Consider the following 27,449-nt stretch of genomic DNA (forward strand, 5'->3'; position numbering starts at 1 on the left):
CCCAGCTCCGAAAAAAAAAAAAAAAAAAAAAGAAAAAAGAAAAAAAGAAAAAAAAAACCACCCATGATTATCTCAGTCAATACAGAGGGGTATTTGATAAGAGTCAACATCCCTACATAAAAGTTACATGACGAAGTGGAACAGGAAAAGGAAACTTCAACGCCTTAACTTCTTGTTGGTCTATGAGAAGCTCACAGACAATATTGTAATCAGTGGTGAAATACTAAAACTTTCCTCTAAGATCACGAACAAAATAAATATGGCTGCTTTTGCCTTCTCTATTTCACACCAGTGTGTGTTGGAATCTAGCTAAAATAGTTGGCCAGGAGGAACAAAAGACTTGTCTTAGGGTTACTATTGCTATGACGAAACACTGTAACCAAAAGTAACTTTGGGAGGAAAGATTTTATCTTGTTTATACTTCTGTATCACAGATCATCACTGAAGAAGTCATGGCAGGAACTCAGAGGCAGGAGCTGATGCAGAGGCTGTGGAGGAAGCCGTTTATAAACAAGCCTATAGGCTTGTTCCTTGTGGCCAGCTCATGGTTTTCTCATAGCACCAGGGTTGGCCCCCACACAATGGACTGGGCCCTCCCATATATCACTAATTATGAAATGCCTGATAGGCTTGCCCACAGCCTGATCTTATTTCTCAGTGGAGGTTCCCTTCTTTCAGATGACTCTAGCTTGTGTCAAGTTGATATAAAAGGGAAAGGATGAGGAAAGGCTCCCTGTTATCAAATGATATGTAGAAAACCGCGAGGACTCTACCGAAAGAGAAAAATGCTAAAGCTAATAAGTGAAATCCAGCAGAGGAGGAGGATATAAAATTGCCACTCATAAATCAGCTTAATTTCTTTAACAGTGGATAGTCTTGTTTTTTTTGAACCTTTAATGAGAAATATATATCTATATCTATATATATACATACATACATACACACACACACACACACACACACACACATACTATGGAGCTCAAGTACATGGTGGGCGGTGAGTCACTTGGGAGTTTGGAGTCACACATGACACATCTAGTTAACAGACCATAACAGATATGGTCACAAAATACCAAGAGGTGACTAACAAGGTTACGTCTCAGTCCTCTCATCGTTCAACAGCATATTGGGGATCCCGAGGCTGATGGGGAAAAGACGACCAGGTTCTGGGCATTGCAGGGTGCCCTCCAGTACATCAACCTCAAGTAACACGGTGCCTCTTCCTCAAAAACGTCTCATCGCGCTCAGAGCCTTCAGTTCGCGCTTTGGTTTAAGCCAAGTTTAAGGTGTCTGATGGCTACACAAGCGTAGCCCACTCCACTTTGGGGGTCATTTGTGCCAAGAAGTCGGGGTTGAACTGCATGGGTTTGATGCGGACCTCGGTGGCCTGCAGGCACAGCGGGAAGCCACACGTGCCCACGCCCCGCGCATGCGAGCTGAGAGGATTGTGGGTGAGCAGTTTCATGTTGTCACACCGGAGCTCTCGGGAGGATAGTCAGTTTTTACAAGGAATTTTAGAAAGCACTTCCATTCACCATAGTCTTGCTAATAGTTCAAAGTAAAATGAACAGAGGAGATTACATTAAAGATGTATTAATAAGATCGTCTATAACCCCATCAATCCACAGTGGTTTTGATTGCTGCCGAAAATATAAACAAGACGCAAAGAAATGGAAAGGCATCTTCTAGAGATGAATAAAACACTGACATCTTAACGGTTTCGAAAGTCTTCAGTATCTGTAGATATCTACAACCCAGGGGTGCTTATTACAGAAATTAAAAACAAATCCATCTGACAACTTCTATGATAGCCCTGGGAGCCATCAATAGCCGAAATGATTTTAAAGGAGAACAACAAATTCCGGAGCTGGTCTCATCATGCTTGACCTCGAAAATCAATACGACGTCAGCAGTAATTAAAGCAGTGATATTGGGATGAAGGATGATGGTGTGGGCTTCAGTGAAATAGAGTAGACAGCTCTGAAACTAACCTTTCCAAAGAAGGTCAAGAGACCGCCAACCCGGATGCCAAAGACTCTCAATCAGAAAAGAACAGGCTTTTCAAAACTGATGTTGGAGGCTGGATCTCCACATGCGAAACAAAGTAGGGAACCCTGATCTTACAACACATCTAAGAATTGGTTTTTTTTTTAAACAATAGTGTAAATGTTAGAGCTAAAACTTTAAAATTCTGTCTTGGTTTGGCTGCTGGAAAACACCACCATGGGTTATAGACAGTTGGCATTCCTTTACCACGGTCCTGGATATTGGATGTCAGAGTTCATAGTGCTGTGAAACACGGTGCCAAGGTCAAGTTCTTGATGTGACCTGTTTCTGGACTGGTGGATATAACGTCTTGTACATCTTATGTGGGGAAGGAGAGCTTGCTAGCTCCCTGGGCTCTTCTAAGATAACTGATTGTATATTCACAATGACCTCATACTCTTGACCGAACTACTTCCCTGCCCCTCCAAATACCTGCACATTGGGAACATTTCCTACCTCTTCACAGCCCATCCAAAATGTGTCAGGTGGGGGAAAACTAGTCTTTGTGCTCCAGATCTACACGTGACACAGTTTTCATTCTTTTTAGTAATAAAGACAGAGATCTGAAAGATCAGGCAATCATCTTCTCGGATACTGGGGTTTGTGTGTCAAACAGATGGGATCTGTGGGATGGCATGACTATTTAATGTTTTGAGACCGACCAGAAAGAAGAAACCATGGAACTGGTTTCTCAACTGTTCAGGAGAAAGTAGATGTGTGCCTTTAAGCCTGCAAACTTTTGTGCTCCCTTTCCACGGGTATGTGAATAAAAAGCCCAAACTCCCAGCATGCCCCAGTGAGCCAGTCTTCATGCTGTGCTCCTTGAGGTTGGCCATGGATACAAGTTCAGAGGCTGAGCTCTAAGCCAGTGGTCCTCAGCCTGTGAGATGTGACCCCTTTGGGGGTCAAAAGACCCCTTCACAGGGGTTGCATATCATGATTCCTGACAGTAGCAACATTACAGTTGTGAAGTAGCAAGAAAACTATTTTATGGTTGGGGGTCACCCACAACACGAGAAACTGTATTAAAGGGTCAATATTAAGAAGATTGAGAACCACTGTTCTAGACCAATTCAAAGTGTGCTTAACACACACACACACACACACACACACACACACACACACACACACACCCTGATGCACACATACATATACTTATTATATGTAAACTATAGAGTATAACCTGTATCAGTTATTCATCTGTTGCTTTAATAAAATTCCATGACCAATAGCAAATTAAAGAAGATAATGCTTAGCTTATGGTTCTAGAGGGAGAGTCTACAATGCTGGGGAAGGCATGGCATGGTGTTCAGAGTATGAGCTGGTAGATCATATTTATCTGCACACAGGAAGCAGAGAGAAAGCACAGGAAGTCGGGTGAGGCTATAACCCCTCAAAGTCTACTTCTAGTAACATACTTTTCTCCAGCAAGGCTTTCCTTCTAAAGGGTCCATAAGCTTCCCAAACAACAGCGCCACCAACTGGGGAGCATGTGTTTAAATGCATGAGTCATGAGGGATATTTTTCATTCAAACATTAGCAGGCTGTATCTATATACAGCAAGTACAGTCACACACACACAGACACACACACACACACCTCTGTCATGGGCCTTTTATAGACACAGACTGAGGGGCATTGTTATAGGAAAGCATTGTTATTGTTAAGGAAATACTTAGTGTGTTTATCACTGTCTAGGCTCTCACCACACAGAGCCTTGTAGACTTGGAAGAAAACTGTTCTACCCTGATGGGCAAAGGTGAGGGTGAGGAACTCTCTTACTGTATTATCTGGAGAATAAAAAATAGTGTGTTCATTCACAATGAAGATTTGATTGCAGGAAAAACTCCAGGGGGGTGGGGTGGGAAAGAAGCATATCATAAGCCTCAACGTTGCAGTGCTCTTTGGAACTAACCCTGTCCACTGTCTCCTGGCTACTAGGAGCTTTGCAAGGGTGCAGATTCCACCTTGAGGTCTGCGGTTATGGTTATCATTAGTGGACAGCCGAGGCACCAAAAGGTGCATGCGGGAATGTCTAAAGTGAGGAGAAGCCATTGAATTCCCTAGACAGGCCTTGACTTCAGAGACAAAGGAGGCCATGGTTGCAGAAGATAAGGCAGGGTGAGCAGAGAAAGGATAAAGTCAGGATGAGCAATTCTGCCTTCTATCAGAACGTTATTAGGCATCCATTGTGGTTCATGGGTGGCTGCCCCAGGTAATGACCCCACTAAGTAGTTCCCAGTGCAGAGTTTTAACAAGCACCTATAAGGTATGACAGGCCAAGTAAGGAGGGATGTCTGAGAGGCTGCTAGGGACTCCTTCTTGCAAGTGCTTTGGTCGGATCTGACAATTTGAAAATGTAGTCACTAAGAATAGTCATTGCCATTGAGAAAAGTTGAGCCCTTGTTCTTGATGGTGCCATTAAATGATTGGAGCTGGGCAGGAAGGAGGGAGGAGAGGTGGCAGTGACTGGTGGCAGTGTAGCTAGAGGATCTCAGAAATACCAGTGGACTTGCTCTCTGGAATCTGGTGTTAGTTACTCTTTTGCTGTACTGGGAAGGGGATCCATCAGTCACACCATTTGATTTAAGTCCTTTGCCTGTTGCCAGGCACAAGCTGTAATGATTCGTTACATAATTTCATAGTCGGACCCTTATGCCCACACTTCCTCCGAACAGCTGGGTCTGTTGATATTTTTGCTACTAAGTCCATGATGTCCTGGGAGTATCTTAGGAACGGGTTTTATGTATTGGACAAAACAATGTGGTTAGCAATGAAGTGAGTATTTCTGTTGGAACACTGGACACTGGAAATAACAGTGTGCACCTGCATCTGTTGGATGTTTCACTGTGGCTGTTTTTACTGAGGACTCTGCAGTCTGAGGAAACTCCATGATCTCCTGAGACCAAGTATACATATCCCTAGAAGTCCAAAAATACAGGTGTCTTCCCTCTGCAGAAGATCTTACTCTGACAATAGCAATGACAATAAACCAAGAAACTCTTGCAAATAGCCAATATTTAACCTCAAAAGGCATATCACCATGGAGTGCTTGGTAAACATGGTGTAGGAAAACAGTTGTTCCAATAATGAAGTTATATTCTTAGACCTTGATAGTCTAGTCAAAGTTTTTAAAATTCTTATGTATGTATGTATGTATGTATGTATGTATGTATGTATGTATGTATTATGTATTATGTATTATGTATTATGTATGTATGACTGTATGTGTGTATGTGTGCAAGTTTGTGTGCCCTGGTGCATGTGCAGAGTTAGAGGGATAACTTTCCGGAGTCGGTTCTCTCCTTACCACTTGGATTCTGGGAACCAGACTCGGGTCTTTAAGCTTGGCAGTAAATGTTGTCCCATCATGGCTGGTCCTTGCCACACATTTCTCGAAAAGACAGCTCCTATTTATTAATTATTAATTATGTCTGTGAATATTCAGGCTAAACATTAATAGAAGACCATGGAAGATCATCCAGGTTTTGGAAACTGCAATTAATGTTGAGAGCTGACCTGCATGGGGGGGGGGGGTCATGTCTCTGTGGCAGCTATAGACTTCAGGCTGTGTGGTGATGGGGGTATGTGTGGCATTTGATCCTGACAGGCCAAGATGATATATTCTTCTGAGGAGGCTTCTCAAGGCTCGTGTACCCCAGGGGTCATTCAAGAGTAGGCCCTGACTGTGTATAGTTTGATGGCCATTTGAAGCACATGGTTACATAGACGAACCAGTATTTATGACTTCAAATCCGTATGTCCAGGATCTAAGGTCTCTTATTTTGTCATTGGGTTACAACATTCCTCTTAGATGTGAGGCATGCAATGGGTCCAGCCCTTTCCGGTTCCCATGTTTTAGACAAGTGAGCCATTGTCCAAAGAGCAAAGTGATTTTTGTTTCAAAAAGGTGGGCCTCCAGAGCTTCCAGGGACTAAGCCACTACCTAAAGACTATACATGGACTGACCCTGGACTCTGACCCCATAGGTAGCAATGAATATCCTAGTAAGAGCACCAGTGGAAGGGGAAGCCCTGGGTCCTGCTAAGACTGAACCCCCAGTGAACTAGACTGGGGGGGGAGGGCGGCAATGGGGGGAGGATGGGGAGGGGAACACCCATAAGGAAGGGGACGGGGGGAGGGGGATGTTTGCCCGGAAACCGGGAAAGGGAATAACACTTGAAATGTATATAAGAAATACTCAAGTTAATAAAATAAAAAAATAAAAAAATAAAAAAAAGAAGAACATAAGGCAGAGAACCCTGAAATAATGTAAATATCTGAATAGACATATGCCTTAGTGATTGTGGAAATGTACTGTGATCTACATTGTTTTGGACATTTTAATTAATATTATAAATTTTGGTAACTGAAAAAAAAAGGTGGGCTTAAAGATTTGGGGGGCCTACTGTTGCTGTTGTATGATGCACATGATTTTATTATGAAATGTGATTTTCTTATCTCTTGTTCTCCACTTCTCTCCTTCCCACCTCCAGGAAGGGTCCCTGTGGCCTTCTGACAGCTCCGTGCAGCGGCCAGGGGCTTCAGAGGTAAGACAGAGGCTGAGGGGAGAAGCCATGGCCACAGCCTTGGATTCAAAATCAACATTTGTGTGAAGTCATTGTCTGTAACTTTGCTTAAAAGGGCCATAAGGATTTCCCCTTTGAATCATGTGTTTAAGCTTTATGTAGAGAATAGGTTTAAAATTGCCGAATATTGGCTTATCTTGGAGCTACTGACTGAGTTTTGCAAGTATAGTCATAGTTTTAACATATCAACTTGACACATATACAATAATATGAGTTTTTGAGGCTAATTCTCATCACATAGACCTGGTTTGGCCTGTAACTCGCTATGTAGATCAGGCCAACCTTGAACTCACAGTGATGCACCAGTTTCTGACTCCCAAGCCAGGGTTAAAACATGTGACATAATGTTCTTCGATTATCTGAAGTTTCAAGTATTTCAGTATAAATATAAAATAACAAAACTTAGATGTACAAAGATCATGAAACAATGAAATTTGTGGGACCCAACGTATGTATTGGCAGTCAGACTAAACCAAAACACTCTCAGGAGAACTTCCCCGTAGCCATCTGGGTGAGGGTTGGAGGCACTGTGGTAGTTGGTGATAAATATATATATATATATATATATATATATATGTATATATATATGTATATATGTATATATACACACACACATACGTACGTACATACGAATGTATGTATGTATGTATGTATGTATGTATGTATGTATGTATTTACCACGTCTCAGAGGTTTCTTTATGGAGTTTTCTGTTTTTTTTAAAGCTCATGTTGTTTGCAAGTAAGAGTAACTTACCTTCTTTCCTGTTTGTATCTCTTTTACTTCATTCTCTTGTATTACTGTACTAGCTGTGACTTAGAACACTATATTGAATACAAGTTCAAAGAGAGACCACCTTGGCTCCACTCCCGACTTTGGAGTTAATGTTCTAAGTGTTTCCCCACTTGGTATCATGTCAGCTGTAGGTTTGTCATGCATAGACTTTATTATGTTGAGGCACATTCTTTTCATTTCTAGGTTCTGCAGGGCTTTTGGCCATGAAGGGATGCTGACCTTGTTAAAGGTCTTTTCTGCGTCTACTGAGGTGTTCATGTAATTCTGTCCTCAGGTCTATTTATGTGCCGAATTAAATGTTCTGATTTGCATTTGTTAATCTAGCTTTGTGTCTCTGGAATGAGATCAACCTGGTCTTGTTGATGTGTTCTTGAACTTGGCTTGTCAGAATTTTCTTGAGAATTCTTGTATCTGTGTTCATCAGGGAAACTGGTCTGTAGTTAGTTTCCTTTCTCTGTTGTGTCTTCATAAACTTTTGCTCTTAGGGTATTTCTTGCCTTGTAGAATGAGCTCAGTAGTCTTCCTCCCTTTTCTAGTTTGTGGAATACTTTGAGGAGCACTGATGTTAGCTTTTCTTTGAAAGAAGGAGAAAGAGGAATTTCCATGTATTCGTTGTGGGTTTTTGTAGTTTGTCTTGCTATGGCTTTCCATTTTCATTGCATTATGACCTAATAAGAAACAAATGACTCCAGGTCCTTAGTGTTTGTAACCTATAATGTGGTCTATGGAGAGCAGATTTTGTGGACTCCTGAGAACACTGTGTATTCCATATCCGTTGCATGGTTGCATGGGTTATTCTAGACGATTTGTTAAGTCCATTTGAATTGTGGTATGCTTTAACTCTGAGGTTTCTTTGTTGACTTTCAGTTTAGATGCCCTATCTGGAGATGCAAGTGGGGTATTGAGATCACCAAGCCTTGTATTATGATCTATGACTTTTTTGTTTTATGGAATTTGGAGGTCCCCATATTTGGTGCATATGTATTTGTAATTGTTATATCTTCTTGAGTAATATTTCCTTTATTAATGATGACTTTATCCCTTCTAATTTTGATTTGAAGACTGCTTTATCATACATTAGAATAACTACACCAGCTTTTGATTTCCATATGCGTAGCAAAATGACTTCAGCTCTTTGAAATGTGAGTGCCTTCACCCATGAGGTATGTTTCTTGGAGAAATGGGTATATATTTCTATCTCTATATGTGTTTTACCTCTTTATTAGGTTAATTAAAAACATTTACATTTAAGGTTGTTATTGGGAGATGTTTACTAATTCCTGACCACCACTTCTGTTGCTATTCGAGCTAGTTATTGTTGGTTCTCATGGAGTTTGTTCTTTTCTGTGGTCTCTTCCTCGTCTGTATATAACATTCCTTTTAAGTCTCCTCGGTCATTTGACTTAAAGATCAGAACTGCTTCAGTTTGTGATTGCTTGAGACGTGCTTATTTCTCTGGCAACCTAGCTCTTCTGGATATCCCAATCTGCGGTTCCTTACTTTCAGGGATTGAGATCTGTCATCCCATGCACTCTTGGCTTGTAGGGTTGCTGGAGGTCTGGTGTTATTCTGATGGTCCTTCCTTTGCAAGTGAGTTTGTATCTTTCCCTTGCAGCTTTGAACGCTGTTTTCTTTCACTTGTGTTTTTGCTATCTTGACTATAAAATGGCCGGAGTTTTCTGGTCATGCCTGTTTTGGGTTCTCAATGCCTGTGCTGTTTGAATGTTCGTCTCTTTACCCAGATTGGGATACTTTCTGTTTCTCTGAATACTCTATGCTTTTAGCGTTCATTTCAAATCTCTTCTACCCTGGAGAGTCTGGATTTTTCCTTAGATTTCTTAGCCATTGTCATTCTTGTTCATTCCCCCTCTTATTTGTGTTTGACTGGTGTGCTTTGTCAACCTTGCCCTGATTATCTTTCTTCTGCTTGGCTGAGTTTACTGGTGGAGACTTTTACTGCAGTTTTTATTTGATTCCTTGGATATTACACTTCCATCTTCTTAGGGGCTTTTTTTTTCCCCCCAAAAGCTCAGAATCACACGTTGCCGTGATTTTCCATCTAAACATTAGTTTAGATAATTGTGGAGGTGTTGATTTTATTGAGCTCAATTCTTGCGAGCTCAATCCCCAGCACCATTCAGGAGAAAAACAGAAACAAAATCTGTTGTGATAGCAGTAACATGTCATGGTTATGGAAATACACTTTTTTTAAAAGATTTATTCATTTATTATATACGAGTACACTGTCGCTGTCTTCAGACACTCCAGCAGAGGGCATCGGATCCCATTACAGATGGTTGTGAGCCACCATGTGGTTGCTGGGAATTGAACTCAGGACCTCTGGAAGAGCAGTCGGGTGCTCTTAACCGCTGAGCCATCTCTCCGGAAATATACTTAACACCAATGATAGCTCACTGATATATCACTGAGACGACCATATATAGCTGGGCGTGGTGGTGCACATTAATCCCAGCCCTTGGGAGGCAGAGGTGGTCAGATCTCTGTGAGTTCAGGACAGCCAGGGTTATGAAAAGAGATTATGTCTTTAAAAAAACGGGACCACTTATATATGACCATGAAGCTAAAATAGTAAAACATGGTATGAGTGTGTTACGGGTTTAAAATTACTTACGGTAAGTACAGAAATAATAAGTGAATGAAGCAGAGAAAGGAGACAGGGAGGAGGCAGAAGCAGAGGAAGCTAGATCAAGTAAAAGAGGAAGAGGAGGAGAGGTGAGGAAACATTATTAAAGGACAAGAGATTAGGGGGAGGAGGAGCAGGAGAAAGAAAATAAGGATTTCTCAATAATGCATAAGTTGGAAAACAATTCAGATAAGTACAAGAGGAGGGGGGGAAAGTGACTAGCAGTGATTCTCAGCCTTCCCAGTGCTATGACCTTTAATACAGTTCTTCACGTTGTGCTGACCCCCAACCATAAAATCATTCTGTTGCTACCTGGTAACCGTAATTTAGCTACCGTTAAAAATTGTAATGTAAATATCTGATATGCAGGACATATGACACATGACCCCTGTGAAAGGGTCGTTCAACCCCCAAAGGGGTCATAGCCCACAGATTGAGACCCATTGGTTTAAGAGCAGACGAGACGGCTCAGCGAGTGGAGGTGCTTGCCGCCAAGCCTGATGACCTGAGTTCAGTGTCAAAAACCCACATGGCAAGGAGAGAACAAACTCCTGCAGTCTTTTGACATCCTCCCCACCCCCAATGTGAACTGTGTGTGAATGAGAGCATATGCCTGTAATGTAAACGTAATAACTTTAAAAACATTAACAATAACACGAAGTCAAAATACTATTGACTATAGAATGGGGAAGGGAAAAACTTGAACAGGAAAGAGAAAAGGAAACTTAAAGGAAAAAGAAGATATTTTCAGCAATCAAAAGACGCAAAAAAAAAAATAGAGGAGCATGTGAAGGGGAGGAATAAAAACATAAAACATTTTTAAAAATACAATACAAATAAAAACCCTGGTGTGTGTAGTAATACAGGGGAGCCATGGGCCAGTGAGATGACATGGTGGGTAAAGATGGCCACCGTCCGGCCTGATTCCCCCAAGTTGTCCTCTGATCTCCCCTCATGTGCTGAAAGCCACGTCCTGCCCCTCCCCTGTACACAAATAAATGAAATTCATATTTTCTCATTTATAAAAAGAATCCCAAAGGCGAATAAAGATGTGGCATTGGAGCCTGATTCTGGGTCCTTGAGAACTGGAGATTGCCACTTAGATGCACGGAGGGGCAGGGGGCAGCTGAGTCTGTACTGGACAAGTATATGATGTCTGACAGAGCTGTCTTTATCTTGACAGTTTTCCTTTACTTACCAGGAGTCTCTGGTGACCATAGTTAGCTTTGTAGTGGAGGGGTGGGCAGGCTGTAACAACCTTCCCGGTCTCCATGACCATAATCCTAGGGTGGCTGATGTTTTAGCTGGGGTGTGCCTCCCCAGTGCTTTGAAACTGAGGAAAGCAAGCAACATACTGAGCTTGCCCATGTGGAGGATCCGTGTTCTCTACACTGAAGATCTCCTACTCCTCATCCTGCTGGAAAGGTGCAGCTTTTGTAGTGTCAGATACACTTCTGGGACAGCAGAGGTCTCCCAAGTTTTTAGCAGTAAAAGGGCAGATAGGTGGTTCTAGCATTTTATCCATTCACTGGCCTCTGGATCAGAACGATTGCATTCCAAGATTGTTCTCAATCCAAGTTATCTGTTTCAGGCTATCCAGGGGGAAATGGTCTCTTTCTATATACACCCTAGCATGAACCTAGCCTCATGTTTCCGCCCCTCTTTGGCCTGACACCGTCTACGCATCCTGATGTCCACAACTGCCTCACTGTGTCTTCCCTCATCCAGGGCCTGTGTCGTCAGATCACAATGAAGTTGGCTGACCTTCAGCTGTTCCCAGAGCTTGGTTCCCTGGGGCCGCTCCATTTTAAACAATAGATCCTACCTCAGTGTGGTAGCAGTACTGTCCCCTGAGTCATAAAGTGTGACCGAATGGGACCTTCTCTGCTGATGATCTGACCACTTAGGTAATTGCTAGCTCGGCAAAGCTTGCAACTGTGTCTGATGCCCATGGGAGGTGAGGGCTTGTCCTAGGGGTAGAGACACCAGTCTCTCCTCCAGCTCCCCTCCTGTGCCAATCAGGCAACCAAGTAGCTGGGGCTGTATTCAGCTCATTTCTCCATGCTGCGTTTCCCCTTCTTCTTTTGACGTCATTTGTGGATTTCTGAAGCGTTTTCTGCCCTTGGAATAATGTCTATTTCCCGTTATTCTGACTTTCTCTTTCACCACCTTACATGCTGGTAGCCTATACTTTACTGTTTTAAAGAAGACTCCCAAGAGTTTTAAAGAAATTGTATGTTCTGAGTTCATTTTGGGAAAAGAAATCTACAATGCTATTTACCTTGAAATGTAAAATTTTCCATATTAGCAACTTAAAACCGCTGTAGTAAACTTATAATGAAATGACTGTAAAAGTATAGAAATCTAAAAGAAATCCAAGAGTTTCTGGTTTATTTAGCTATTCGCAGAGTATTTAACCTCAGAGACCCCTGTCCCTTGGCTCAGCCATGGGATCCAGAGCTGTCAGGTCCCAAGAAAACAAAAGGCTTGCTCTGCCTCATCTTATATTTTATGGGTAGAGCCACTGAGGCTTGGATGAAGTCATCTGTGACCTGGCTCCTAGAGGACCACACCATGTTCCCTGCCCCAGCCCTGCTCCCTGCTCTCTCCACTCCATGAGGTCTCATTTCAATCTTTGTTGCCTGCCCCAAAAATTCCAGTACATCCAAGTTTTCAGTTAGTTATCATTCCCTACTAAGTTTAGCCCTTCCAGATATGCTAATACACATTAGGTCTAACCCCGCCCCCTTCTTGAAAAACAAACAAAATGACTCTGAATGTCCTAGTTAGGGTTTCATTGCTGTGAAGAGACACCATGACCACAGCAACTCTTGTAAAGGACAGCATTTAATCTCCCTATCAGAGGGGGAGGAGTCACCTCCTTACCAAGGACCCTGCACTTTACAGCTCCGGGATCAAGAGCAGCAGATGGCACTGGTTCAGAGGTTCAGTCCATTTTCATTATGGTGGGAAGCGTGGCAGTGTCTAGGCAGGTATGGGTGCTGCAAGAGCTGGGAGTTCTACGTCTTGTTCCGAAGGCAGCTAGAAGATTGTCTCCCAGGCAGCTAGGAGAAAGGTCTCAAAGCCCATCCCCAAAATGACACACTTCCTCCAACAAGGCCACGCCCACGCCAACAAGGCCACACCTCCTAATAGTGCCACTGCTTGGGTCAAGTTATTCAAACCACTGCACTAGACAAGTTCTTTTTTGTTTTACATAGGAAATAATGTGAGGCGTGTGTGTGTGTGTGTGTGTGTGTGTGTGTGTGTGTGTGTGTGTGTGTGTGTGAAACCTGGTGTGAACACAGAGCAAGCTTGAGCTTCCCTCAGTCCTTCCCGTTGTTGGTCACTGTTGTATTGAGAATGTCCTGAGACCTCTTCTCTTCTCCTTCCAGATCATGTGTGCCCCACGGGGCAGGGATAGGTTTACGACCCCATCTTTCATCCAGCGGGATCCGTTCAGTCGTTTCCAGCCCACCTACCCCTACGTGCAGCATGAGATTGACTTGCCTCCCACCATCTCCCTGTCAGACGGGGAGGAGCCACCTCCTTACCAAGGACCCTGCACTTTACAGCTCCGGGACCCAGAGCAGCAAATGGAACTGAACCGAGAGTCCGTGAGGGCCCCGCCCAACCGAACCATTTTTGACAGTGACTTGATAGACATTTCTATGTACAACGGGGGACCATGCCCACCAAGCAGCCACTCGGGCATCAGTGCAGCTACCTGTAGCAGTAACGGAAGAATGGAGGGGCCGCCCCCGACTTACAGCGAGGTGATGGGCCACTACCCAGGCACCTCATTCTTCCATCACCAGCACAGCAACGCACACAGGGGCAGCAGACAACAGTTTCAGCCGAACAACTCAGAGGGCACAATAGTACCCATCAAGGGCAAAGACAGGAAGCCTGGGGACCTGGTCTGATTCCCTCCAGAGTGCACTTTTCAAGGAGAGAAAAACCTCGGCAGGGAGAGAGAGAGAGAGAGAGAGAGAGAGGCCCGCTGGCCCCACTGCCACAGTGTTGTCCAGCTTTACGTGGTACAGCTGAGTAAAACCAAAATGTGCAAACACGGTCTTCGTTTCTGATTCCTTTCACGGGAATTGCATGCAAACAAGACTGAAACACAATACAAACTTCCATCCGGTTTGACCACAAACAGTGTTCATCTTGGGGCAGGGGTGGAGACAGGGTTAGAGATGGTATGAGCTCCACAAAGGGGTGTGCAGAGAAAACCCAAAAGGCTGCTTTGAAGACATCATGAAAGTAAGACCCACAGAGGTATTTTTGACATATTTAATTCCAAAAGGAGACTTCGGATAAATGAGGCCACAATGGCCTGTTTTATAATTAACTGAATAAAGAAGGAAGAATTATTATATATTATCATGGGGAAGAATCAGCCAGTTTGCTTTTTCTCCAAAGGTGTGAAACTTATTTTTTTTTAAAAATATGAGTCAAAACTCCTGTTTTGTGTGCCAAGGTTTAAAGTTGGAGAAGTTAGATGAGTGAGAGGGAAGTAATTTGTGTTGTGATGGTATGTTTTAAGAGTTGCACTATCTCAATGTTTAAAAATATGGATGAGGGAACCATGTTGTGTGAAGTTCTATATGTTGTCTTGTCACCTATGGATGGCTATCATGCCCAAGGAGCACTCTTGAGTGTCCACAGAGTCATACAAGAAAGGTATCTGGGGATGTACCCCTGGTGTTCGCCAAGTTAATGTGGTTATGTCGCAAGAATTTGCAGCCAGAAGCAGTGTACTACTGAGGTATTTGGAGAGGCTGGTGAAAAGAAACACTTGCATTGTGTGCTGAGTGTCATACAGAGCTAGTCTTATTCCCAGCGGGATCAGCAGTGTAGACTTTCTTTTTTCACGGTAGCATGACATACCTTCAGACACATACCCTATTTTATGCAATAAATTGTCTAAAATGCGAGCTGGTTATTTTGCGTACTGCTGAACTATGGATCACAGTGAGTCCCACTGCCTTCCCAGTCCCTTTCCTAGGTAGGCAGCTCTGCTGAGTTCTGCAAGCGTACTCTGTTCAGCACTTGGCACCACCAGCAGTTGTCCCCAAGGCCACTTGGCTTCCTAAGTGCCGTGCTGGCAATGGTTCCTTAGGTTTTAATATGCCCCTGGACCTGACAGAGGAACAAGTTTGGCGTAATAAGCCACTACATATCACCAGTGTTGTATGTTAGGGATCCTGCCAACACTCATGCCACAGTCCCTCTGCTCAGCCGGTCTTTGTCCCGTGGTCAGTTAGAGGTTAGTGGTGATGGGTCAGGGTGTGACTCAGGACAAGGCATGGCAGGCAAAGTTGCAGCTAGAAAATGGCTTTAGTATTTGAAGTCAGTCTATGATTTCTAATATTTTTTTTTATGTAGAATTAAAGAACCCAACCCCTTTCTTATGCAGATCCAAGAGCTGGCCTTTTAAATGCACTAAGGTAGGCTCATCTGCATTTGCAGACCTGCTTTCTGGAAGCTTGGCCTCTGCATGCAACACAATGAACAGGGATGAAAATTTGGTGGTAACTTTAACACCAAACCAATCTCTCTCTCCTTCTCCGTGGTATGTTACTGTTTGCAGAAGTGATTACGTGAAGTGACTCTGTGTTCTTACCTGAGAACTAGATTGTTCAAAGTCCCAGGCTTCTCATTCCTGCTTATCTTAGTAGGCAGGCCACTGGCCAGGCTTGAGATTTGAAATCTCCATTGGATTTATCTGTATTACAGTGTTGTGCGTACCCACAGGAATACTCACAGCCAAAAAGGGAGAGCACAGATAGGCGGCAGCCATCAGCTTGTCTAAAAGGCAGCTTGGAAGGCTGTACACTGGGACTCAGGAGCTGCTTCTCTGTCTTGTCTGGTAACATTCAGTGGCCTCTTAGGCCACAGGTTAACCAGGCCAAAGGTGACCTTTCCCACTTCTCTGAGGCCTCCTGTGAAGGTTCTGGCTGCTGGCGACCTATGCTTTCAGACTGTGCTGCAATGGTACCCCGACATACAGTGGCAGAGGAGAGGTTTGTGTCTTCACTGGGATCTCACTGGTAGGACTTGGCATGGATGGCTGCCAGGGGAAGGTGAGGTTATGGTTTTGCCATTCCAAATCCTAAGTAGTTTCTGGTGAAGCTGGCAAGCCCAGCTTTTAGTTTCAGCTCCAAACAGCTTCTCAGTCCTTCCTTTTTATCCTCTCTTCATTTTCTACCAGCTGTGAGAATGAACTAATATCAGAGACTCGTAAATAACGCTGGAACTTGGCAGGCACAAGGGCATTTTGTAGATACCAATAGTATCAAGTATCTTTAATTACCTTTCAAAAGAGAAGTTGCCTTCTTATTACACACACACACACACACACACACCCAACAATGATTTTGAGGCTGGGCCTCTTTATGGAATTAGTATAGAAGCCAAAGCAAAGATCATAAGAATGAATCTGTCTATTTCTCTCAGCACAGGGAAGAGGTTTAGGTCATAGCCCTCTAGCCAAAAGTCCATGCCTTGCTGTCTCCTGGCTCTAAGGTGTTGACTATGGAGCTACCGTGAAGACACAGCTCATAGAGTGGCGCCTGTTGTCTTTCAAGAAGCTGAGTGCTTACAAGTCTGGTGTTCAGTTTAGAAAGCAGTGAATTTAGGCAACTGACAACAGGTTATACCGACAGATTATTCCCATGGGACACATGAGTAAAGGTTTACATTATTAGAAGGCGCAGTCCTGGTTGGGCCACTCATCTGCTGTCTCACAGATTTCCAGAATTATGAAACACAAGGCCTGCAAATCCATCTGGAAATCAGCCTTTTGGCTTGCATTTGCTTCTTCAGAAATTCTACAAATGCAGAAGCAATATTAAGATATAAGAGCTTATGAAGCCAACTACTCCACCCAATTATGTTTACTGGTAAAGCATACCCCATGCCTTCGCCAGTCGACACGAATCTTACCTACAAGAGATCCTGAGGTGGCAGTGACTAAAGCTTACAGGCATACTGTGAGAATTACACTTTTCCTTAGTAATTTTCAGCTCCAACTCAGGAGTCAAGGATGAGGAAAACTGGGATGAATGCCTCTTCACACAAACATGGGACTTGGAGAATATATATATATATATATATATATATACATACACACACACACACACACATATATATATATATATATATATATGTATATATATATATATATATATATATATATATATACTTTCTTTTAATTCTAAGTAACTCCAATTGATCTTTATCAGGACCAAAAGGAAGTATTTTCAGAAAGCTGCTTTGATCTGAGACTCCATTCGTATGCCTGCCTTCCCTCCCCACAGGTGTAGGCTTTACAGCTCTTACCCAACTGTTCTTTTAGAGACTCCTGTGGTAGATCCCTAAGATGCTCTCAGGCTCTATTACTGAGGAAACCCATGTGGCCTCTGTTGAGGTCTGCTGACACTGTTAGACAGAACATGGGCATTCCTGGACTTCAGGAGTTGGGCCACGGAGACTCAGTGTACATGCCGTGGTAGTGCTTCCAGAGTTTTGCTCTATGCCTCCTAAACTCCCAGCAGTAGGGATGAGGGGAAAAAACTAGAAAGGGTATTTGCTTTGCTATCTTTTGCTTTTCTCCCATGTCAGTTGCCCATCAAGACTTGCTTGCACCCTAAAATCATAAGCAACTCCATGGCTTAAGGCTGTACCCATTGGAACAAACCCTGTTGTCTGGCTGCCAGGAGCTGTTCATGGGGTTTGGAGATATGGACAAACCACAAGGGCATTCTCAGACTCCCTTAGTCCATAGGTTTTAGGAATAGAGATGTCACTTAACAAATGGCTTTGCCAGCTGGATGTAGCACAAGGCTGATGTCACAGCACAGGGAAATTTGCTGAGCAAGGGACTTCTCTCCCCCCACACCCCATCTTTGTCCCTAGGTATGCTGGGGACACTCTAACATGGCAAGATTAGCACTAGACAGGTGAGGTGGCCGCACATGCCCCCTTGGTCCCTAGCTCCGGTGAGTCCATCTCTAAGCAGCTGAGGTGCCTTGTTCTGATGTCAGGAGATGTAGGGCCCCAGCCCCAGCGTGCAGCGCTCACCTCTGTTGTGCCTCACTTGAAATGGTGCTTCTTCAACTGCTTTTATTTGTAAGGTGCTGTATATACATTGAACATATGCACATACTCTACCCAATGGGTAGAACAAATTAATACTGTAATATACTGTATAGATACCAGTTTTAACAGAAATGGCATAGAATTTGTGAATGCCTATGTATTCCATCTTTTGTAAGGAAACTTGCAAATGATTACATACAGATAAAAATCTATGTAGTTTATTTTCCTATTAAATACCATATTAACACCATGGGATGAAGTCTGAACAAGAAAGCAGCCGTTTACGACCAGCATATACATAGGAATTAAGTTGCACCTTTGCTCTGAAAATACTTTGGCAATTTCTAAGATATTTTTATTTTAATCCCTTTAGAAATAGTTAACCAGTTTGGTTCTATTTTAGCCATGGGGGGGGGGGGAGTTGCTTTTGAGCTTGCTCTATGCGCGAGCCTTTTCTCTCCATGTAGTTATCAGTGTCAGGCCTCAGTGGGATGTGCAAATCTTTGATGACACACATGGTGTCAGGAAAGTGAGTAACCTGTAGCCGAGGCTATTCAGCCTCAGGGCACTTGTGACCATTGTGTCCCGTGTTTCTCAGTGCCTTGTCTTATAAATGGAAGCTATGGCGCCAATGAACGGTCTGGAATTTATAGGAGTGTCTCAGAGAAAAGATCCATTGGGGAAGATGATTGGGGTAGGGAAAATGTTTTAAGTTGTCATTAGAGAACTGTCAGTCAGCTGAGTCTAGAATCTGATTCCCATTGTGTTCTGTGGTAGTCCTGAGCCCTAAGACAATTAGGTTTAATTACCAGGTTACATGTTAAGCTGCATGTCAAGTCATATTTCTCTCTTCCGGCTTAGTCTTTAGTATCCAATTGTAGCTTTGGCATTTTTGTCTTTTTATTTTCTCTTTAAAGCAAAGAAGCCTTGGTGTCCATGGATACTAAGCGCTATCCAGAAAGGCAATCCATTGAATCTTGCCTGTCCTAGCTAACCCAGCTATGTCATCAGTTGATCATTTGAGTAATTCCAGGCTTTTCTTTGTCCCGTGATTATGTGCTCTGATATCGAAAGTCAGAAACAGAATTTTCTCCCAATCAGGAAAACAAAGAGGATAAAAGCTTCAAGCTAGTACCAGTTATGCTTAATGTGCGACTCTTAATGCTGACTCGGCCCTTTAATACCTCCTTACAGAGGGGAGCAGATGTGACAGTGGGTACCTTCCTATGTCTCAGCCGAATTCAAGGTCACGTCTCTGTCTACTGCAGGGCACACCCCGAGGGTCCCAGCATCAAGACCTGAGGCTCAGTCAGTCAGAAAATGGGCACTCTAGTGATTGTCAGAATGTCCTGGACTCAGATGTGTGACCAACCAGATTCTTTCCTGCAGACCCAGCTCTGACCGAGCATCCCTCTCAACGATGCTGGTCCTGTCTGATGTGCTTGCCTTTCTAGAACCCAATTTCAATTCATATCCTTGTTGAGTTTAAAGTTGTTTTAAAATATATACAACAGTATCCACAGCATTTTAGTTCATTTAATTTTTATTATAAAGCAATCTACTAAAAAAATACAACTGTATTTGAACCTTCCGATCTCTGTGAGCTATGATGATCAGAAGTCGGGAGTCCTTTGTGTTTAAACAACCACATGCTCACTCTTTAACATAATTCCTGCTTATATACGGGAAGCGATTCACAACCGCCATCCACCTGCACCTTTTGCCCAGGCGGCAATGTGGTTTAGACCTCAGGTCTGTAATTGCAATACTTTTTGATGGGAGATGTTGCACAAGTGCTATTTGTTAGCTATGAAATCAGGTTTTCTGCTTGTTCTTAATGCCATGGTCAAATCATAGCACAAAATCATTAAAAATAATCAGTGATAAATGATCTGTTCCCTGGGGTTGTTTGTTCACTTCTCATAGTCAACAAATAGAAGACTGATGTATGTGTATGACCAGTCTTGGAAAATACCTGTTGTTTGTGGTGCTGGAGGGAGAGCTCTTGGCTACACACCAACCCAAAGGATACTGCTGATCCGTCCCTAGTTACTGACTTTAAAATATTTGTCATGTGTCACAGCTCATGTGTGGTGAGGACAACCTGCTCCTGTCATGTCTCTCTGACTACTACGTGAGTTCCAAGAGCATTCTTGGCAGTGAATGCCTTTAGTCCCTTTCTTACTGGTCTGTCACTGATTTTTTTAAAAAAGGACTTTCTAGTGTGTTAGAAACCCGGATAGATCACAGGTTCTCAATCGAGAGTTCTAACATAGGACATTCAGAATTGGTTCCTGAGAACATCGACCCCATAGGGGCTTTAGATGGCTGTCACACAGCAAGCTAAGTAGGCCTGTCAACAAATGTTTACTAGTCCTTGATGGCGGAGGCTTTCAGATGTGCTGTGACCGACACTGAGAGGAGAGTAGTGACGTGTGCTACACGTAAGTGTATGGATTCAGATGACACGAGGACACACACGACATACCACACAATAGGACAAAGTGACTTAGCATGGTAATAGAATGCCTTTTCCATTTCTGTAAATTCTGGAATAGTGGCTGGGCCCAAATTCTAGTCCTCAGATGCTTAGATTAAAAGTGAGGTTATTTTGGTGAGGGGTTTATAAAACGTCACAAGCAAATATAGGGCCTCTCATCTTTAGTCACCAGTAAAACCACACTATGCTCTCAGAGAAATTCTCAGTTCAGCAGCTTGTTGGAGACACTGTTTCCAGATCTCCCAAAGCTAACACTGGTGTGGTGTGAGCAGGGATGGCAGGTGTCAGGCTCCCCCTCCCTGTGCCACTGCACTGACTCTTCAGTATTGACAGATTTGAGTTCCTCTCAAATTAAAAAAAAATCCAACCCATGTTCTCAGTTGCTTCAGGAAAAGCAAGAGGATGCCAAGAGGCACTGATGAGTAATAGATTTTGACACAACAAGAAGGCTGAGCCCCAGAGCAGGAGGCTGAGACTCCAGTTCAAATGGAGAGGCTTTGTGGGACTATCTTCTGCCCAGGCCCCTGGCTGAGGACCTAGCAAGCTCTGAAGACCTCCGGTAAGGCATGGTACAGAAAGCAAAGACCTTTCAGACAGCAGCTCACACTGGCCTTTGAAAACAGTCATTCTGTCTCTTGGTGGTAAACTTACATTAACAGTTTATAAGAACCCATTACTTAACACATATTACTTAAATTACAATACTTAAAACACATTACATTTTCCTCACTATAATGTCTCGATCTGTTTGGCTTACATAGATTCTAATTAAAACACACACTTTCAAACATCAGACCCCAAAGTAAAGCCCTTGTATTTGGAAAGTCAGTTTCAAATGTTGTATTTCTGTCAAGACTTTTGCCTCATGAATGCAAATTTCATCTCCTCTGCTTTACTTACTTCCAAAAAAATTAAGAGCAAAAGCTGGTTCTGATGATGGGACTGTACCAGTGATAACTACACTACATACCCCAAGGGCCTTAAGAACTCCTTTAAAATCGTTCAACACTGCAGGAACTGTTATGTTCAGCGGCTCCTGTAATTTAGCCTGTCAGATAGTGTTCTCACCTAGCATTTCTTCAGCTGTCAACCATTTGTGAGTATAAAACAACCACGTGGACAGACAGCAAGTGTGGCTGGAAACCCAATCACAACTCTGCCACCTCACTTTTCCAGGGACTAACAGCCCAGCTTGGTCCCCATGTGCTGAGAATGTCTACCCTGAGGTAAGTTGAGACATGCGATTTGCCACAGCATCTTTGGCACGGTGTTCTGAGGTGGCTTGGTTTTGTAAATACTTCCACCATACAACAAAGAACACTCAGACCTTGGGCTCAGCAGGCTTTAGATGGTTCAAGAGCTCGCCTCAGATAACTAGTGTTCCTGGCTGGAGGTAGTTCCGAACTTTGATTTACATGCATGTGTAATTCTTTCAGTCAAGCAGAGCTAAAGACAAGGGGCCCTTAGGGCAGCAGTGGCAGCAGCAGCCTACCCTATCCTCAGTGTCCACAGGAAGTGACAGCTGCTAACCAATGAGGTCCCATCATTCTTGCTATCCGAACTGAAGGTACGATGGGCACATCAGCCAAGTCTTCTAGGTACAGGTCTTGTGGATGCTGTTCCCTCGACACAAGGGACACATCTGCTGAGGCAGTGACTGCTATAGATGCTTTGCTGCACACACTTGTTCTGTTTTCCTCCTGACAACACTTTTTACTTTGGCCTAATGCATACCTGTTGGTTACTGGTCAGAAGGGGTACAGAGTACGTGCTGTGTGTCTGCGAGAACCTGCCTCTGCCTCTCCAAGGAAACAGAACACACATGCTTACTGAGGTCCTGGGTCACAGAGCCTTACGACTCTACACTGCCATCGCCAGGATACTGAGCAGGTAAGGACACCCAGCTCCCTTTGTGTGAGACAAGCTGGTCACCATAGTAAGAGTCCTAGGGAAATATGAATTCAGATGAGTAAAAACACATGTTATAGCATCTTCAATCTAATACTCAGAGGTGCAAACAAGGCCAGAGCTAACCTATGCTCATGTAAACACGTTGTTACCCTTCATAAAATCAAACCCAGGATTAAGAGCAAACATTTAATTGGACAGAGATGCTGTTACTTTGTGGAACATCCTTGTGGAATGGTCAAAATATGACAAAAAGTGCCCTTCCCGGGACACACCCTGAACATGTCCTCCTCAGTTCAGGGATTGTTTGCTAACATTTAAATCAAGCAAAGTTCAAGACAGAAAAGGCTGGACAAAGGGAGGTGGGCAAGAGGAGGAAAGAGAGGCAACGCTGTGGTAGTGGGCCATCCTCTCATCTCCCAGTTTGTTCTTTAGACTGAGTTCTCAGAGAAAACGGCAGTGATGCACCTCCCTAAGAAGCCACATTCTGAGACCGATATCTGTTTCCTACCGAGGCCATTCAAGCGAATCCTCAGAACAATCCGTGTCCCACTCTGCCCTCAGGGTTCTACAATCAGGGTACATTCTTCCTGCTAAGGGGTTCATTCTTACCGAAATAACCAATAACTGTTACGGGATACTCAGGGTCTGTAATTATTGTAGATGACGATCAACGAGGTAAAGGGAAGAATACAGCTTAATTTTCAAAGCTCAATCCTGGAGACACAGGAGAGTATCCACTTGTTTTGACTGGTTAGAATGAACAAAGGACACAGAAGACACAAAGGGAAGGAAAAAAAAAAAACCCAAAACATAGAGGGAAAAATCAGCTCAGTGAGCCTAACTCAGCATTCACCTTTGAGAAGCTGAGTTTAAGAGAATGTTCTCTTTAAAAGGCCATGCTAAAATTCGTGATGAAAGAGGGATTCTGGGAAAGAAGAGACCTGAGATCATTCCAGTCATCAGGAAAGACATGAGGTCCAGATTTCGCTATCCTTCGGGTATGTGACTTTTCTTTCGTTCCTTCCTTTTCTCTTTGTTAATGGATACCCTTCTCAATTCAAAATTGGCAAACGCCATCCACATGGGCCAATGGAGACCAAGCATGGTTACTGTTTGAAGAGTTAGTGACACCCTTCTTACTGCTTCCCCTGCCCGTTCTGCAAATTTCCAACTCAGGGACCCACACAACCCTCACCACAGGCTCGTGTGCTAATCAGGCACGAGGACAAGGCCTGTGTGACTCAGGCGCCATGCCCCTGCTTAAGTCAGCTAAACAGCGAGTTCTTAATGCCAACAACTAAATGGCGTGCAGGAAGGGCACTTAAATAGGTCACGGAGAACTTTCACCATTCACATTTACCCTACTTTAGGTCACATGGAGACTCAGTTTTGAAAATCTAAAGCGATATACTAGCAAATGAACTATAGCTGCCAGGAAAATTATTCCTTTAACTCTATAACAAGTTCTATTTAGTAATTAAAAAATGTGTGTGTATACTGCAAAAACCTTCTCTACTTTGAAAAGACTAGAAAAGGTGAACTCTCATTTCCCCATCCGATTTGTAAAGTCCCTTTTAGCTGCCTCACTGATGCTGTCATCTGCAAGAGTCTGCTTTCCCTCTGAGGCAGTTACGAAATCCTGAAGACTTAAAGAACAGGAAAAGAAACTCAAGGTGTCTAAAACATAGCTTCCTTTTCCTCAAACACCTCTTCTGCCCAGACTATAAAGACGTCTATAATTCCTAGAACCACGGTCTAAGACCACAGAAACAAGGAACTAAGCAGCTCACCCCCCTGAGCATACAGGCCATGGCTCTTCCTCTGTGAGGGAGAAGATGGAGGCAGGTTTACAATGGAGAACTCGGGGTCTATTGCAAGGCTTACTTTTATTATTTCACTGTGGGAGGCAGCACATCCCCTTTTCCTTTGGTGAAATGGATCAGCACCCTGCTTTGTACAAAAGGCTCTCAATAATGATGTGATATTCTAAAAGGCTGGTTTTACTCTTTATTCTTTAACACTCTAGGCCTTCGTTTGAACTTACTTTGCTAGGCAAATGCTTTCTGTTCATATTTAAAACATCTCAGTCACAGCTCCATTTATGACGTGAGCGTATCTTTCCAAAGGATGGATGTGCTCGCCAGGCATGGAGCTGCCTGGGTTCCCTTGCAGCTCAGAGAAATGCAAGATCCACTTTAAGTAAAATGCAGTTCAGCATATAAAAATCTATATACATTATACATTTTGATGTTACTGTTTTCTGCTATCAACACATTACAGTGTTGCCTATAAGCTGTGTCTTGCCTTAAAGATAATACAGTGGCAACAGCATTTACAACGTAACTGATGCCGAATCGAAACAATGTAACAATGTAACAACTGAGAGCTTTAGAAATATTTTCATTGGATTTAAAAGCACACACAAGCATTTCCTCATTTTCTCTAACTGGGTACACAGGACCCAGATGTAAAACTGGTTGGAGATAAGACTCCGATGGACCAGGCAGAAGATTTCTACTCAGGACAAGAAAGTTGCAGCCTTATGATTATTAGTAATGTCTCAAGGGCTCTCCAATTATGCACTACGACAGACAAAAGGTTCTCAGGGAAAGAATTCTATATAATACCCCATGTTAGCACAGCATTCTTGGTGGCTTAAAGGGAGGAAATGTTAGCACACCAGCATTTAGTATTTACTATTTAATAAGCATGCTCCAACGTGCTGCCACGTTATACTGTATTTGAAAGTGTGCCACCAGTCTGAGGCAGAGTTCAGTGAGCCCACTGCTACAGCTTAACCGTGCTGCCAGCAAACAAAGGAACAGAGAACAGAACCAATTCCCCTCTGTAATTCTTCCCACCCAGAAAGACTTCAACCACAGCATTTTTACTTAAACAGTTTCAATGTAATGACTGGGTGTCTCAAGTGTGCAGTTATTCCCCCATCTCCTAAATTTGGCTAAATCAAGCATTTGACATAAGCTGATGTGAAGCAGGCACTGAATGGTATAGCAATGTGGCAAGATCTCTGAAGTTCTGATGGGAGGTCAAAGCCAATGCTCTCCAAGAGGCACTTCTTGCTCCAGTGTCAAATCAAGGGGTAGACCTGAAGGAGGGACACACAAACAGAAAGACCCCACAGTCATAGGGCTTGCCTGACAGCCACTGAATGCTTACAAGGAGAACTTTTTGCCATTAAAAAAATCAAGCAGAATATTTAAGCAATAATTTCCCCTTCCAATAGAGGCCACAACACCAATGGTACCCATGCCAGACAGGCCTCTTTTTTTGACCAGGGATAAAAGGCTGAAATCCCAAAGGGGCTGAGGCAGCAGCAGGAGAGATCTCGGAAACCATGAACCACACGGATGCTCTGCCTGCCTGTGGTCCACAACATCACCCACAAGCGTCCACCTCTTCCTCTTCCACACTGTTACAGATATTTGCTCCGACCAAAATCAGCAGGAGTCTTTCAAAGCTTGATGTAGTTAAGAGTAGTGAACCTGACTTGCTGATGTATGTGGTTGCAATAATAACGGGTGTAAAACTCACTTTTCTCTAAAGATTAGTTGGAGAAGACAGGTTACAAGAATGTTTGATCGTCCGTGTGACCGTTCACCAAGCATCGTCAAGACTGAGTGTGAAGGTGATATGCTTCAGTTAAAAATCACTGTAAAAGAGCAATTTCATTACATAGCCAATACATCTTATTTATAAATAGAAGACTGATTCTGTACACGAGCTTCTTGAAATGAGATCTACATGGTAACTGGTAGGGAACTTCTCTAGTCTCTTTATCCACAGTTTGAATGGTGTAAGTTCATTCCCACAGAACTGTGCACACTTAGTGACTTTTCCTTTAGGAGTGGACTGACCAGCACACACTTACTGCAGATGTCAGAGAACATGAAGCAAATTGGACTCTGAGGACACGGAAAAAGCACTCTGATTTCTAGGACATTAACTACTGCTTATTGCTGCAACTCATATAAAATTTGTGCTGGGTTCATTTCTTCATTTTGAAAAACATTGACCCCCCCTACTGTTACATAACTTAAAAAAAAAAACTATCTTTGTTCTTTAACCCAACCCTCAGAGAATGAATACATTTAGGCAGGCAACCAAAAAAGAGGAAAAAAAAAATCAGAAACATGGTCTTTGCCCAGAGTCTACAGAGGGTTAAAGTGTAGGATTTTCTGTAATAAGGCACCCTTATTCCACTTTTTTCTTAAAAGAAACTTTTTCTTTGGTTTCCTGTAACTTTTCAGTGAGTCTATCCTTCGTCTCCTCCATTTTCTCTGAGATGAGCTCCTTCGTCTCTTCCATTCTGCCCTGCAGATACTCCTTGACAGGCGGCGGGGTCGACATGTAGCCATGACTTCGCAGATACTTCACAGTGAAGGAGGTTCCTCCCAGGGTCACAGTGTAGCGGGCAGGCGTGGCGATCTTAAGGGGAAAGAAGAGCAAACAGGTGGATCAACATCTGACTAGAACTAATAAAATTAGGCTGAAATGGAAACTTCTGGTACTGATCAGCATAGACTATTGTTTGAGGTGAGTATAGCACCCTATATAAGGAGGGAAACTCTTCCTGCTGACACTTTAAAATGTCTGTCCTCAGACGTAAGATTTCAGGGTTATCAGACAGTGGCACTGACGCCCTTCCCGAGTGCTGATAAGCACGGGCCAGGTTTGCCCACATGGCGGAGAGAAGGCATGATGCTGCTAACAGTAACAGTGCGCCTGCTTTTTTGCCCTACAACCGCTGCCATGTACTGTGTTTCTGGAGCTAAAATGCAGCTGAAGTTCCACAGCGGCAGGAGGCTGAGCAGGAGTCACTTCTTTGCTGGATCTATTCTT

General features: G+C 43.3%; 2 protein-coding genes and 1 pseudogene across 20 annotated transcripts in view; 1 reads left to right on the forward strand and 2 right to left on the reverse strand.

Annotated features, from left to right (window-relative positions):
* The window catches only part of Ldlrad4 (low density lipoprotein receptor class A domain containing 4), a 334,279-nt gene extending 314,210 nt beyond the window's left edge, over positions 1 to 20,069 (forward strand). For 16 of the 17 annotated variants that reach the window (XM_087593473.1, XM_087593469.1, XM_087593480.1 and 13 more), the window contains 2 exon segments: positions 6,543 to 6,596; positions 13,468 to 15,012. In XM_087593473.1, the coding sequence (XP_087449599.1) occupies positions 6,543 to 6,596; positions 13,468 to 13,998 (585 nt within the window). In that variant the 3' untranslated portion in view covers positions 13,999 to 15,012. 17 annotated transcript variants of the gene reach the window in all.
* Positions 1,093 to 1,465, reverse strand: Trmt112-ps1 (tRNA methyltransferase activator subunit 11-2, pseudogene 1; annotated as a pseudogene).
* The window catches only part of Mims1 (mitochondrial inner membrane scaffold 1), a 39,724-nt gene continuing 30,447 nt past the window's right edge, over positions 18,173 to 27,449 (reverse strand). Inside the window, exons 4-5 of one of the 3 annotated variants that reach the window (XR_015642268.1) lie at positions 26,142 to 27,035; positions 19,704 to 25,695 (exon numbers count right to left, since the gene is read on the reverse strand). Coding sequence is in view for 2 of the 3 variants with exons in the window: in NM_001007688.4 (NP_001007689.1) it covers positions 26,802 to 27,035 (234 nt within the window). In the remaining variant the exon portion in view is untranslated. 3 annotated transcript variants of the gene reach the window in all.

The sequence above is a fragment of the Rattus norvegicus genome, chromosome 18 (genome assembly GCF_021556685.1).
Source record: "Rattus norvegicus strain SHRSP/BbbUtx chromosome 18, alternate assembly SHRSP_T2T, whole genome shotgun sequence".
NCBI classification, from domain to species: Eukaryota; Metazoa; Chordata; class Mammalia; order Rodentia; family Muridae; genus Rattus; species Rattus norvegicus.